The sequence below is a fragment of the Macadamia integrifolia genome, chromosome 9 (genome assembly GCF_013358625.1).
Source record: "Macadamia integrifolia cultivar HAES 741 chromosome 9, SCU_Mint_v3, whole genome shotgun sequence".
NCBI classification, from domain to species: Eukaryota; Viridiplantae; Streptophyta; class Magnoliopsida; order Proteales; family Proteaceae; genus Macadamia; species Macadamia integrifolia.
In genome coordinates, this window is record NC_056565.1 from 23867334 (window position 1) to 23881752 (window position 14419).

A 14419-nucleotide genomic window follows, 5' to 3' on the forward strand; every position below is an offset into this window, starting at 1 on the left:
TTCCCCTCTCTCTCTCTCTCTCTCTCTCTCTCTCTGCTTTTCCTTTAATAATCTCATAAGTGGAATAGTACTTAAGATGATCTTCCACACTGTAGCTTTCCATCTCAACCCATAGTGACAGTAGTCGGCACTCCAACACGCACAAAGAAGGGAGAAAAAGGAAGCTAATACTAACAAAGGAAAATTTGACAAAAGGAATGAGAGAGAGAGAGCAAAGGAAACATGCAACTATGCAAGATAGTTTGAATTTGTTGATTATCCAATTTCAAGTTACCCTCAAATAGGAGAGATTAAAAATATTTAAAAAATAGAGTAATTTCAAACTCGCAATAAATAAGAGAAATAAAAAAGGGTTAAAAAATAGAAAAAATTAGTTAATGGAAAGCAACCTCCTTCATAAGGAAGTTGGACACTTGTCAAATATTGATAGTAAAACTAGGATTGAGATCCTCTGTGGCGCAACACAGTGTACGGCACGCATCCAACGATCAGAAACGCCTTGGCACAGAACCCAAGGCAGGCGCATGCAGCACAAGGCATTTCTAGGCATTGGATGTGCGTTGGACACTGTGTTGCGCCACAGAGGAGCCAAATCCAGTAAGACTAGCATAAGTCATCTACTCATATAAGCAGATGATCCAATCTTAGAGTGAAATGACTACCCCGCCCCTATAAAATTGGGTATTGACTGCCTGATTAATGGACTTGGATCTTTTTTGGTGCAACAGGGCGTCTGGCGCACATCATGCCTGACTGCCTTGAGCTCCATGCATGAGCATTTCTAACCGTTGGATGCATGCTAGACACCTTGTTGTGCCATAGAACAATTCAATCTTTGACTGATAGTTCTGTGTGTTCTCCTACTGGGGCCATGCTCTTGGGAGGAAACACTTTGGCTACTTTTGGCAGTCATCCAAAAAAAAGATTTCGGACATTTTTCCATTTTATGGAAACAAAAAAACATAATAAAATCTTTGCTCGCAATTTGATTTTTTTTTTTTTTCAATTTTTCTGGGACAAAAAGAAAAAAAATAAAAAAAAGTTAAAAATGCAAAAGAATGAGACGACCAAACATTGTTCCATCATTTCGATTTGATTAAAAAAAAAAGAGAGAGAAAACTACACTCCCCTCCCCTGTATGTTTTAGGTATTATACAACCCTCCCCTGCGAAGTTTGGAATTATAAATTCTTCCCTTCTAAGTTGTAGAATATGTCAACCGTACCCTGACCGTGAGTGAGAAACTGTTAAGTGTGTTACAAATTTGTTTTATACCCCAAAATACCCTTGGTCCAATGGAGATTACGATTTTTCCCTCAACCATTATTATCGTCTTCTTCATTGAGAAACCATGGGAGAGTTAGGGTTTATTCCAACACTTGCAATTAAGTCATTTTGAAATCTGCAATCAAAGAGAGGGTTTTGGTGATCAATTCTTGTTTGAAGAGAAAGAGACCGTCAAGGTGATTCCCTTCTGCGGCCACGTCTCCATCCTCAATCTAGACATATGGTTGTTGGCTCATGTCTCGTGCCCCCTCTTCCATTCTCCACAACTGCTCCCACCTGCTCCTCCTCCTCCTTGTGAATTGCAAAAGGACTCGATGATCCTTCTTCTTTTGCTGCTGTTTCTGTGTCCATGACAATGGACGAGGGCATTTGTCATCTGTTGCTTATCCAAATAATCACCAAGAATCAATCCTCTAGTCTCCATACTCTCTGCAAATAAATGGCAATAGCTCTGGGATATCGCATCTGATCTCTGAGAAAATTTCTTGATTTTTATTCTTACTCTTGTTCCTCCACATCGATTCATTTCTAGTTATCCTCCTTGGTGTTTCAGATAAACAATTGGAACATGGTTTTAATAGATGAAGCTTCATAGAAGAATAACAGATGAAGATCATTCTTCCGATGGCATGGTGATGATCTAAGGTTCTTTGGCAACAAGATGAGGTACCAATACCACCGTCCATAGGTGCGAATGCAACAAAAAGGGCCAACGTCTGTGTGTTCTTTGCTCCCTTGAATCGACAAAAACATTTTTCCCACACAAAGAGATAGGGATAGAATTAGAGATAGAGATTCACTCTCACTTTTCAGACCAAATTTCCTTTAGGAATGAAAGTCACATCCATTCCTCTCCCAAAACAGGACGACTTGTCTTACTTCTAAACCTTATTTCAAGACCCTTTCAAGACTGATTGGACCAGAATGATTGGGCCAAGGCTAACCAGCTCGAGAAGTAGCTCTTTGAGACCAATCACAAACAAACCCCAAGCCATGCTCGATTACTACTCTCACGTTCAAGATTCTAACTTAGATTTGCAGGAATCCGATGCCCACTTGCATGCCAAGCGTTTTTGCTTCTCTGTCGTTTCTACCATCATCGTTGCTTCCGCCATGTCTAAGCTCGAAACCAGCTCCGATTGAAGAATAAAGTGGGGGAATCAGTGGTCTTACCTTCACAATATCAACACCTCTCTCTCTCAATCAACTTGGGTGATCGAAGTTAGAGAAGAAACCCTCAATCGGCTCAGGTGATCGTTGGGCTGATTCTCCCTCCAATGGCTCCAAGAAATCCAACTTATTGTGGTTGGAGGGAGTGATATTTAAAAAAGGGGGAAAGGGATAAAAAAAAAGTCATTTAACATATGCTTTTAACCGTGTTAACACCATAGGGTATGTTTATAATTATAAATTTTACAAGGGGTTTGAGTGTAATACCTGAAACATACAGGGAAGGGAATGTAATTTCCTCCGTGATACCATTTGATGATTTTTAGTGAAATCTCGTTCCCGATAAAAACGATAGGGACCTTCTTCACCCTAGTCTTTGCGGACAGAGAGAAGAGAAGAAAGCGCCTCCGTCCTGTCTCTGAACACAGCAGGTATGCCTTCTTCATCCTTTTCTTCTCTTTCTTCTACTCTCTTCCATCTTCTTCATCCTCGGTTCACCACTCCCCTTTTTTTTGAAGCAGAAAACCCTGCTTTTTGCGCGTAGAGAGAAGAGACCATATCCGCCTCCGCTCTGGTTCTGAACACAGGTATGTCTCTTTCTTCTCTTCTTCTACTCTCTTCCATCTACATCCTCGGTTCCCTGATTTTTTTTTTTTTTTGGCAGAAAATCCTGCTCTTTGCGCACAGAGAGGAGCTACTCCTCCGCCCATATGGTTACTTCGTCGGCTTTCTTCACCAAAATTTCAGGTACCTGTTCTCTGTTTCTCCTGATTTCATGCTTTCATGCTTTCGTGCTATCTATGGTTTTAAGGATCCTCCAATTTTTGGTTGGGGTTGTAATGGACTAGCTGTACTGCGGGATTGATGGCAACCGACTTCACCACATTGGGCGGCTCCTGGGCGTCTGCCTGCAATCAAGCAAAAGCAGCCGGAGTTGGGGGAATATTGCCGCAATGTTGGTGGCATTAGGATTTGGTTGTGCTTGTGGGTGTTGGTGGGGAGTCCTTGGAGTGGGAGAAGCCTAGGATAGAGTGAATTGTCTAAATCCATCAATTGCCTCTTTTACTTTGGCAAAATTTCTCCTTTTTTGGATTTTTTTTTCAGGATTAGGATTAGGATTAGGATTAGGAGGAGAAGAAGAAGAAAGGTGAGGATTTAAAAAAATGGGTAGATAGGTAATGATATTTTCTCTACTTTTATTTCCTCTATACCAAAATAGGTGAATGGAGGTTCCTTTAATATCCAAGGCACTGTTTGAGTTGTTAACAATAATTTTTTTCTCTTTTATCAATATGAGCTGTTTAGTTTGAATCTTAATTGCTGACTTGCTGTGTGGATTATTACAATTGATATTCAAGTTTTTTTCTGCTGGTTTTTCTCAATTTTCCAAGTTGTTTATTGCTGTTCTTTGTTCTTTGTGCTTCATTACAATTAGGAAAATGGGTTTTAGGATAATCTGATTTTTGAGTGGGCAGGGTGTAGGTACAATGGATGAAAATTCAGTGTCTACACGGGTTATAGTTGTAGCTGTAGATTAAAATTTTTTTTTTTTGTTTTCAGTAGCTTTTTTGTTGCTTTAGTCTATGAATCGTGTTCACATTCCACTCTAGTGCTTTACTTTACAACTGAAAGATAGGTCCTCGTGCAAGTCTAGTATTTTAGTTCAGGATGTGTTAACTTCAATTGGGTTCCACTTAATACCCGTATGTATCTGTATGTTTATTTATTTTTATTTTTTTTGGGGGGGGGGGTGGTTGGTACCCAAACTTACTATGGGTTAGTTACTGCGGAAAAAAAAGGGTGTAATAAGGTGATCTGATACAGATCTTAATTTTGTGATAACTCGGTAATCAGCTTGGCTGGGTAGGTGATCCACTTGGATTGGCTGGCCAGCAAGTGAGTTGATTTTCCGAGTTCACCCAGTTACAAGCTCCAAAACCCTCTCTCCTCGAGCCAAGATAAGAAATTGAGATTCTATCTGATACTCATATACGGGAAATATTTCAGAGGTGAATCAGTAAGTGAGGAGCATAAGTAAAGGCAGAGCAGTGTGACTTTTGGGAGGCGACTGTGATGGGGATGGCCAGGACGGTAGGGAAGAAATCTCTGAGATGGCTCTCAGAGTTGCAGGGGAGAGGGAGAAATCACACTAAGAAAGGGGGGAAAGAAGAATCATGTACACACGCCCGCAGGCTTCTCAAATACTCAAACTCAATTCATCTTTTCAATCTGTCTAATAACTTGGATTACATGCCCTTATATAATAAACGAAAATTAAAACTTGCCTAGTAAAATCTAAAACTAAAATTAGCAACTTCAAATTTTCTTCCTAAATTCTAACTAATGAAATTAGAAACAAATAAAATTTAAATTGATAACTCCCTAATTGACTATTAACTACCCAAATTAAAAGATTGCAAATAATCCCCAAATAAAATAAAATCCTAAAGATCCTAATGAATCCAAAAATCCAATCGGACCCGGCTCATCTCGATTGAGATTGCCTGAAGGGTCAACCCGGTTCAATAGCATCGATTCTGCATCAACTCCCCCGATGTCAAGGAAAACTCGTCCACGAGTTTTATAGAATAATAACAATAAAAACTCACGAACGGGGGTGAATTGCTCGTCGTCTGTATCGCGAACAAAATCCATGATATGAAGCTTTGGAGGTGCATTCAAGTCCGGAAAATCATGGGGAATAACAAATTCATGATGGTGAACAAGTGGCACTACATTGATGCCCTTCATTGCTTGATCCACAATTTTTTCACTTTCTGTTGTCATCACCTGTTCCACCATAGGACAGTCTTCCACTTGTGTTGATGCCTCTGATTCATCTTGTGGTTGTACTGGGGGTATCACTTTCTTTGATGCAACCAATCCATGAAGATTAAATTTTTTATGCATGTGGTAAGGTTGGAGGATGCACACATTGTTCTCACGATCAAGAATACCGTCCCGTTGTTCCAACCAGTTTCGACCCAATTTAATGATGTGTTGAGGAGAGTCAAACACTTCACAAAAAGCACCATCATAATAAGGAGGAACAGAAAATTCAACAAATGCTATTTTCTCCGACTCAAAAATTATCTGACCGGTCTCTAACAATATATCCACCACAGAGCTGGCGACAAAATTGTCACTTAGTCGCTCATCAATTAACAATTTAGTAGGCTTTCCATTGGGTAACCGCACTCGAAATTTGAACACAAAAGAATCCATGACCAATCTTGTATCGGACTCAAATCCAAGTTCCGAAAAGTCAGAATTGAATCACTTATGGGGCCCACAATTGATAACTAAATCAGTCTTCAAAAGAGTAGGGGAATTCTTGTAATTTCAGGAGCAATTTTAGCACTTCAAAGAGAAGGGAGAACAAATATTTCAATATGGACAAACCAGGGGCAATAATGTAATTTCTGGCACAATTTAGACCCCTATTTGAGTGGAATAGATGAATAGGGCAGATCTGGAATTAGTTCTAAAGAAAAGGCTCAGTTCTGGAAATAACAAGGTGATGAGGTTAAACTGAAATAAAGTATAAATGCAAGGGTTATATTATAAAATAAGAGACAGGGGCTTAGGGGTAAATGAGAATTAAACAAGGGCTTAAGTGGGGTTTAGATACTTGGTTACGATCAACCTCACGACTCCACCATGGCGGAAAAACTTGCTGGTTTTAGTTGATGGAACTGCTCTAGCAGAACTTCGATCCATCCAGAACTTCGGAAGAGAGATCGAGGGTCGAAGCACTCTGGTTTCCAATTGCTTTCAGAGCAGAAGAAGATGCAACAAGCTCCGAGGGAAATCCTGTGACCCGTAACTGGCGGAAAAAACTCATATCTGATTTCTGGTTTCAGATCTGTTATCCTCTGAGTTGCAGGAGCTTGGGATGGAGCTTAGGGTTTAGATCGCCCCAAGTAGGAGAGTTTATACCCCAAGTTTCAGACTGGAAGCTGCAGAATCGAGGGAGCTCGAACCCCCTTTCACTGGTTGCAAGTACCACCTGGAGCAGAACCAGGGAGAGAGAGCAGGGGACAAAGAAAAAAGAAAGGAAAGGGGAAAGAAGAGAAGAAGTTCAGGGAAGTAAGAGATATGTACTAACGGCCATGGTTTCCAAACCAAAAAAAAAACTAGTCAATCAATTTTCTTCTTCCTTCTCTTCTTGTCGTCTTCTCTCTGCTGCTGCGATTCTTTTTTTTTTTTCTACTGAATGTTGTTCTCAGTCTTGTCTCGCCAGAAATCAGAGCTGAGGATGGGAAGAAGATAGGTAAGGAAAGGAGAATGAAGGAAAGGATCTTTTGGCTCTGATACCACTTGATGGGGATGGCCGGGACGGTAGGGAAGAAATCCCTGAGATGGCTCTCAGAGTTGCAGGGGAGAGGGAGAAATCACACTAAGAAATGGGGGAAAGAAGAATCATGTACACACGCCCGCAGGCTTCTCAAATACTCAAACTCAATTCATCTTTTCAATCTGTCTAATAACTTGGATTACATGTCCTTATATAATAACTGAAAATTAAAACTTGCCTAGTAAAATCTAAAACTAAAATTAGCAACTTCAAATTTGCTTCCTAAATTCTAACTAATGAAATTAGAAACAAATAAAATTTAAATTGATAACTCCCTAATTGACTATTAACTACCCAAATTAAAAGATTGCAAATAGTCCCCAAATAAAATAAAATCCTAAAGATCCTAATGAATCCAAAAATCCAATCGGACCCGGTTCATCTCGATTGAGATTGCCTGAAGGGTCAACCCGGTTCAATAGCATCGATTCTGCATCAGACTGCTAATTAATATTATCTCTGCCTATGGGTATAAGTGCACCTTCCCCTCTTATCTTCTGTTTATGTTTCTATTGTCCTCATACGTGAATGATGAAATCAATTTACATACTTTGTGCCCGACGGATTTCTCTGCATATTCCTATTGCTTTGTGTTTTCAGATAAAAAATCTGTTAGAGAAGCGAAAGCCCGCAAAAGAGAGCAGGTGAAATTGAAGAAGAGGAAATTGGATGATAATGAAAATCTCGTCGAATCACCTTCCCATGATCAGATATGTGCTGAAGGTGAACCAGAAGTAAAGTGCAAGAAAAGTAATTTTTTTTTTCCCATTTACATTTTTATGTAAGAAATTAAAGCTGAATATGTCTGTGATTTTTTAACTTAAACAGCTCCATACCTGTACTTGCCTTGTTTATTCCTATTGTTTTATAATGGAGGCATCTGGATTATTTCTCTGTACGAACTAATGCATAAAAAAATAAACTCAGCTCATCCCAACTATTTGGCATCAGAGCTACCCAACTCATTTCCAGCTTTCTGTTCGTCTCTTCATTCTCATTTGTACAATCTTTGGTCTTTGTTCCACATATCCATACCATCGATGGCCGTTTCTCACCATTTCAACATTTGGTACCACTCCCAAGTTGCCCTATTGGTGAATCGTTTTCTATTCTTCCATTAATAGAATAAAGTGGTGAAACACGATGTGTGTAGCTGCCCCTTTTCGTTGGATAAGGCTTATTGAGTTGATTATCCCTACTAGATTAATTACTCATCCATCTCAACATTCTCATGAATTTCAAAAGGTTAAAATCTAACAACTGATATACTTTGTTTCTTGGGTTCGAGTCAGGAAACAGCCTCTCCGCAAAGCGGGGTTAAGGCTGCGTACGTTATGACCCTCCTCAGACCCCACAGTGGCGGGCCTCATGCATTGGGTGTGCCTTTATATATATATATATATATATTATTTTATTTTATTTTTTTTCGGCTGTTGATGGTTGTGAGGTTGATCAAAGTGGTGGACCATGCAACCAATTGAAAGAAGGCCGCAGATTATTTTGAAACGAATTGTTATATGACTGGTCCGAAAGTTGATATGTTTAAAGTTGTTTCCTTCTTGTTGATTTCAAATAATAAAGAAATAATTTAGTTGGGGTTTCAAAACAGATTTTAATGCTTAAGTCCTCTCTAGAGTTTTTTCTGAAATTTTCATGAGAATAAAGGTAGTTCTTATCAGGTGTATTTTTCTGTATCCAGGGGATGAGCCAAATAAAGTGGAAAGAGAGAAAGGAAAGGACAAATTAACGAAGAAGAAGAAGAGAAAAAAGGAGAAGAGAAGTAAATCTCATGCTGCGAAAAGTTACGAAGATGAGAACAACTCTGCAAATCCAAAATGTGTGTTATTATGGCTCATACAGTTGGATGTTCTTTTCCATCTTCATGCACCCCAATTTTTTTTTTTAAATTCAGTCGTATGTCATTTTGGTTTGAAAGATAAACTGAATGCATAACCTTAGTAAAAACTTGGTTATAAATATTTAGATTATATATATATATATATATATATGTTGTTATATATACACCCTTGCACCAGTTCTTTACCCTTCTCTGAATTCTGGTTCTTTAGATACTTTATTTCTCATATTCTGAACCTATAACTCTGTTTTTAGGTTTGCTAATGTCAGTAGGAATCTTTTATAGCACAGCATCTAACCGTTTGATTGCTTTGAGATTTCTTTATTACTAATATTTGATCAGAATTTTTCATATCTGAGCCTTTGATCATCTGTTTTTTGTTTTCTTTGAATCTGGTTCCTGTTTTCCTGCAATTCTGGAAATTTCTGTTGGTTTCTAAAGCCTAATGTCCTAGGTGATTTAGAACCACATTTCTGTCGTCTGGGTACCTGGATTGCTTTAAGAACAGTTAAGAATTTAGAACGAATGCCCCCCCTCTTGTGTTGTTTCCTTTGTTTCTTTAATTATGATCTTTCTTTTCTTAACCAGGAGATTAGTAGGAACAAGGAAAAGATTTATGTGAAAGTTTCTATTTCCCTTTGTTGTTCAGTGTTGTGGAAGCTAATTATGTTTCCACTTTTTTTTTTCCAGGTACTGGGGAGGGGGACTCTAGTTGTACACCAGATTCGTGTCAAACTGAGACTCAAAACAAGATAACGAACAACACCAAAGCACCTAAGGAAGCTAATATGGGAATTGATATCAAAACTTGTAAGCCTGATGACTTATTTTTTTAATCACCTAGAGGCTTGCAACTGAAGATCTTGTTTGGTGTTGTTCTTAGCTGATAGATCCAAGAAATCATCGAAAGATAAAAAGATAGACCAACTTTCATCTAAGAAGAGTAGAAAGTTAAAGGGAAAGACAGATACGGTTGACCCAGATGAAGTTTATTACATCTCTTCAGAGGATGAGGACTGCTCAAAAGGAATGAAAAGTATGAGCTTAACTCTTTGTAACTCCATATATATTTTGCTAGAATGCTTACCTGGATATAGTTTTTGGATCCTTTGAAATTCATTTATCCCATTTATGTTAATTAATTTCCCAGAAAGCTTGTAATCAATCACGATATATCACTTTGGACTATTTTATGTTTGGGTACTTAATTTATGCTTCTCAGCTTGGCTTCCCTTCACCTTAAAAATGTAATTAAAATAGTAAGTTGGAGTGGTTACTGAACCTCACCCCAGCAAATGACTCATTCTCTTCTCCCTCTGTTTAAATAAAATTAAGTAAAAAAGTAATAATCTGTCGTGATCATGTATGTGATTATACTTATTTGAGCATTAATAAACTCTCTTCTATAAGTGAAAACCCTATTAATTATGAATTCCAAAAGAGAAACCCCAAGTAGTCGAAGAAGAAGAATATAGTCAATATATCTAATCTGGAGAGTCGCATAATAGCCTCTTTCAAGTAAAAGGTCACTGATCTAGTGTTTAATTACACAGTATTTGCGAAATAGAAAAGAAACATGAAAGAAGATTTAACTTATAAACTTGATTTTCCCGTTCCATTGCTTGCCATGCTTATCTGAGAAAGCTTCTGTGACTGCAGAGTGGATAATGGAATACCATCAAAGTAGACCAGGATTGAAGATACTGCAACAAAGAATTGATGAGTTCACAACTGCCCACGAGGCACAAGAGGAACAGGTAAATTTCTTCTTTCATTCATGTGGAATTTCTGTACAACTTGCGACTTAAAGTGACAGTGACCAGGGCAAGATTATGTCCATATGAAAATTTATTATCCATGGGCTCATGTGCACATGTTTTCCAGTGCCTTTTGTTTATTTTCCTATACATGTAATTTTTTCCTTTCTATGTACGTAAGGATGTTTGTGTGTGGCCTTCTAGTCAAAATGTGTATGAATCTGTTATGTGTTCCTTGGAACATGGTTATTAATTCTGCATTCATATTTTTGTCATATTTCATAGTTTCATAAATGTATCTGTATAAACAACCTAACTATTTATATACTCTTTACTCCTCGTATTTTGCATGCAGTTCATAAATTTCTAAACCTACTTATAACAGTGTCCTCTCTTTTGTTTTCATCCAATTTATTGTGACACACACAGGCAAGAAAAGAGAGAGAAGCTCAAGCTGCAGAAGGAGGGTGGACAGTTGTGGTACATCATAAAGGTAGGAAAAAAACAACGGATTCTGAAAGTGGGATTACCGTGGGAGCTGTTGCCCAGGCTGCTGTGGTAGATAAAATGAGCAAAAAGAAAAGCAAAGAAGTTGGGATAGACTTCTACAGATTTCAGAGAAGAGAAGCCCAGAGAAATGGTAAAGTGTAAACTATCGTCAATTGATTTATTTACAACTTTTTCAAAGTGACCTGGTATCTCTTGTGCTAAAGTAGATACTGACAAATAAATCGAATACTAGATAAAGTTGGAAATCATCTTGGTTATGACTTAGTTGAAGAATTTTGCCCTCAATTCCTGATTGACCTACTTGTCTTCATGGGTTTCATTCTAACTATCTCATGTTTCCTCATCTTTTTATCTATTTTTATTAACTTGCATCAAACCCTTTTGGGTATGAACCTGGAAGTTCACTATTTTTATTATGTGGAATGGAATGGTAGAACATGATTCCTGTAGTTGACTTCATTCGAAGTTGGGATAAGATTATGGTGAGTTGAGTTGTAAATCTTCACTAAGTTCATTGATTGCCTTGAATCCAACAACTTTTAGAAGACAAGCTTGGCACAAGCTTGTTGCCTCTTGGGAAAGAACCAAGGTTTTAAAATTCGATCTCGCCAGCCATCTCGCTATCCCAATAAAACGAGATCTGGCGAACCTTGTATTTTTCTGGCGGTCGACTCACTAGTAGATCTCGGTGGGCATATGGCCTTTGTAGGCCCTGAAGCTGTGTATTTACCCTATTTTAGCCATTCTAAACACAATGGAAACATCAGATTTGCAAAAAAAAAAAAAAATCTAAAATGGTACTTTGACAATGTAACATATTTAAGTAAGCGGCGAGTCTTTGAACACTTCATCTAATATGATATATTCATTAATCCACCTTCCACAATCACCATTTTGACACAACTTAATCATTAGAATATATAAAAGCCATAATTTCTAATTCTTATTGCTGATTGATGAATCACATACATTCAAGTAACAACTAACAAGTAACAATGTAATATAACAAGTAACAACTAACAAGTAACAACATAGCAAGTAAACATAAAGCCATAAAGTACATAACATAGATATACTTACATAGTAAACAATTGGACATTGCATCTCCATCCTAGAAACTAAGACTCCTAGTACTGAAATGAGTGACGGGCCATATCGAGTCGAAAAAATGGGAGCTAGAGGATAAAAGAGGCGAAACCAGTGAGAAATCTCGTTAGGTCGAGTCGAAACATGGCTTTAATAGTATAGTTTGGCTCAAAAATGGATCAAGATGAACTGAAATGGTTCGAGACGAGTTATTGGACCGAGATCTCGGTGAGATCTTGAAATCTCGCTCGAGATGTTGCAGTTTTTCTGCCTCGCCTGTGTGAACAACTCACCTTTTCAGAAAAACTGAGATCTCGCCGAGATCTTGAACCATGGAAAGAACTTTGACGTAATTGGAGATCTTAATAGATTTGTTTGGGATCCAAGATCCTCTATTCTTGTCAAGGTGCTTAAATAGATTCTTGAATGAGCATACAATCTCTGATACTCTCCGTCATGTTTTAGTCATACTTCTGCGTTTTGTGGCTGTCAGCTCAATTGCTTATTGACAGTTTTTGTCAATTGTGATCTAAAAGCACCAAACCGTAGAGCAGAAGGTTTGATGCATGTAGAGTTAGTTTCTGGGATTTTGTATGGAAATTAAAATGGGATATTTTAGTAGGTCTAGCAGATGGCTAGAAACAGTTGCAATGACGAATTTCTCTAGTTAATACTGTACTCCTGGTCTTGATAGTCTCCTACAGGTGTTTGGGATGTGTGGTTTCAGCTCATGGCAATGGACTTGGAAGCATTCATGGCAGAAAAAAGTGATGGAACCAGACCAAATCCTATTCTTTCCGATGTCTTGTCACCGTGATGATGAAATTATTGTGAGACTAGTGAGTCCATTTGAAAGTGGGCTGCCACTTGCAATATTGGGTTTACCTATTTACAACTTAACATACGACGAACACTGGTTCCTTAGTTAGATCTATATGTAAAAGTTTGTTTCTGAACAACCAAAGACAGCTTCGGTTAAATTTTTTGGACATGCAACCAATATTACATTGTGTGTGTTTTAAATTTTTGTTATTAGCTATTTTCAATGATCATGCACTCATGTAATAATGTGTAGTTTTATAATTTCATTAATTGAGCTGTACTGACACATTTAAATTTATGCATATTGCATTTAATGTTACATAGTGTGTCAGATTAAGCTGCCTATTTCCTTACTGCATTTTACTCTCTTGGTAATCTAACAGTTTCAGTTAATTCCCTCATGAAATATTTAGTCCTGTAAACCCTGGTATCTGCTTCTCATATTTAAATATCTGCAGTGAAATGTAATGACGTGTCTTTTTTTCTGACTTATATGTATGCTAAATACAGAACTCCTTCCTTGTGCAGAGATTATGATGTTGCAGAGCAAATTTGAGCAGGACAGAAAGCGGATACAACAGTTGAGAGCTGCAAGGAAGTTCCGGCCCTACTGAATGATGCAAACCCATCATTGAGGATGTTGCATCAGAAGTACACCATTTGGACGTTCAATGTTACATTGTAAAAGCTGAAGAGAACTTTTCCCATCAAAAGGGTGAGAACGTTTTTGAAAAGGAATGCAAGGAAATGACTCTGAATAGAATTTTTTATTTTTTGCGTATTTAAGGTGAGTATGCTTGCTAAACACACCCCCACACCCCCCCCTCCCCCCACCCAAAAAAAAAAAAAAAAAAAAAAAAAAAAAAGAGGTTGATTCATACTTCACAAATTTCTTCATATTGATTTGATCTTCTATATGTATGTTGCCGCTACTCCTCCCTTGACATTTATTTCAATGTGAACTTCATTCAAATGAAAAGGTGAACTTTTTCATGCTTGTTTTGTGTTTTGAACTAGCTAATATGTTCTGTTATCCTACCCATGTTTTACCTACAAAAGGAGAAGGGGGAGGGGGCAGGGGAGTTCATTCACTTATTATCTAACATGAATCTGCATGTGATCGACAAAAGGGATCCTCTGGGACCAGGTTATTTATTTATTTTTTTCTTTTCTTTTGGAGGGTGTGGGGATTGGGTTTGGGATTTATAAGGAATAGAAAAAATGAAAAACAGATTTGTGTCTAATAGCCATAGACATAAACAAGAAAGCATAGCAAAGTACATGTGCAGACTAGATCCAGATAAAAGTCTCAAATATTTGTCCAAAGCAACTATAGCTGAAACTCCACAAAAATAAAACCTTTGACATTAGCACCAACAACCAATAATCCCCTATGATCATTGAGAATCTAGTATTGTCTTCAAACATTTTGGAATCGCATTCCATCTAAAAGTCCATGCTATATCATGAAGCAGCAACCTGAGTAATGCTTACTTGTGGTGTTAAGATTTAAATGCCTTGCTGACTTTCAGTATTTTAATTTATTAAAAAAATTTGGATTATTATTATTGTT

The 14419-nt window shown here is 37.7% G+C and overlaps 1 protein-coding gene across 1 annotated transcript; it reads left to right on the top strand.

Annotated features, from left to right (window-relative positions):
• Positions 1-2795: 2795 nt before the first annotated feature.
• LOC122089299 (glutamic acid-rich protein) lies at positions 2796-13843 on the top strand. Its single transcript, XM_042658906.1, has 10 exons — positions 2796-2887; positions 2978-3043; positions 3121-3203; positions 7414-7536; positions 8513-8650; positions 9362-9481; positions 9555-9707; positions 10331-10428; positions 10858-11068; positions 13375-13843. Exons 3-10 carry the CDS (start codon positions 3167-3169, stop codon positions 13458-13460), a joined length of 966 nt encoding a protein of 321 aa, XP_042514840.1. The 5' UTR covers positions 2796-2887; positions 2978-3043; positions 3121-3166; the 3' UTR covers positions 13461-13843.
• The last annotated feature ends 576 nt before the right edge of the window (positions 13844-14419 follow it).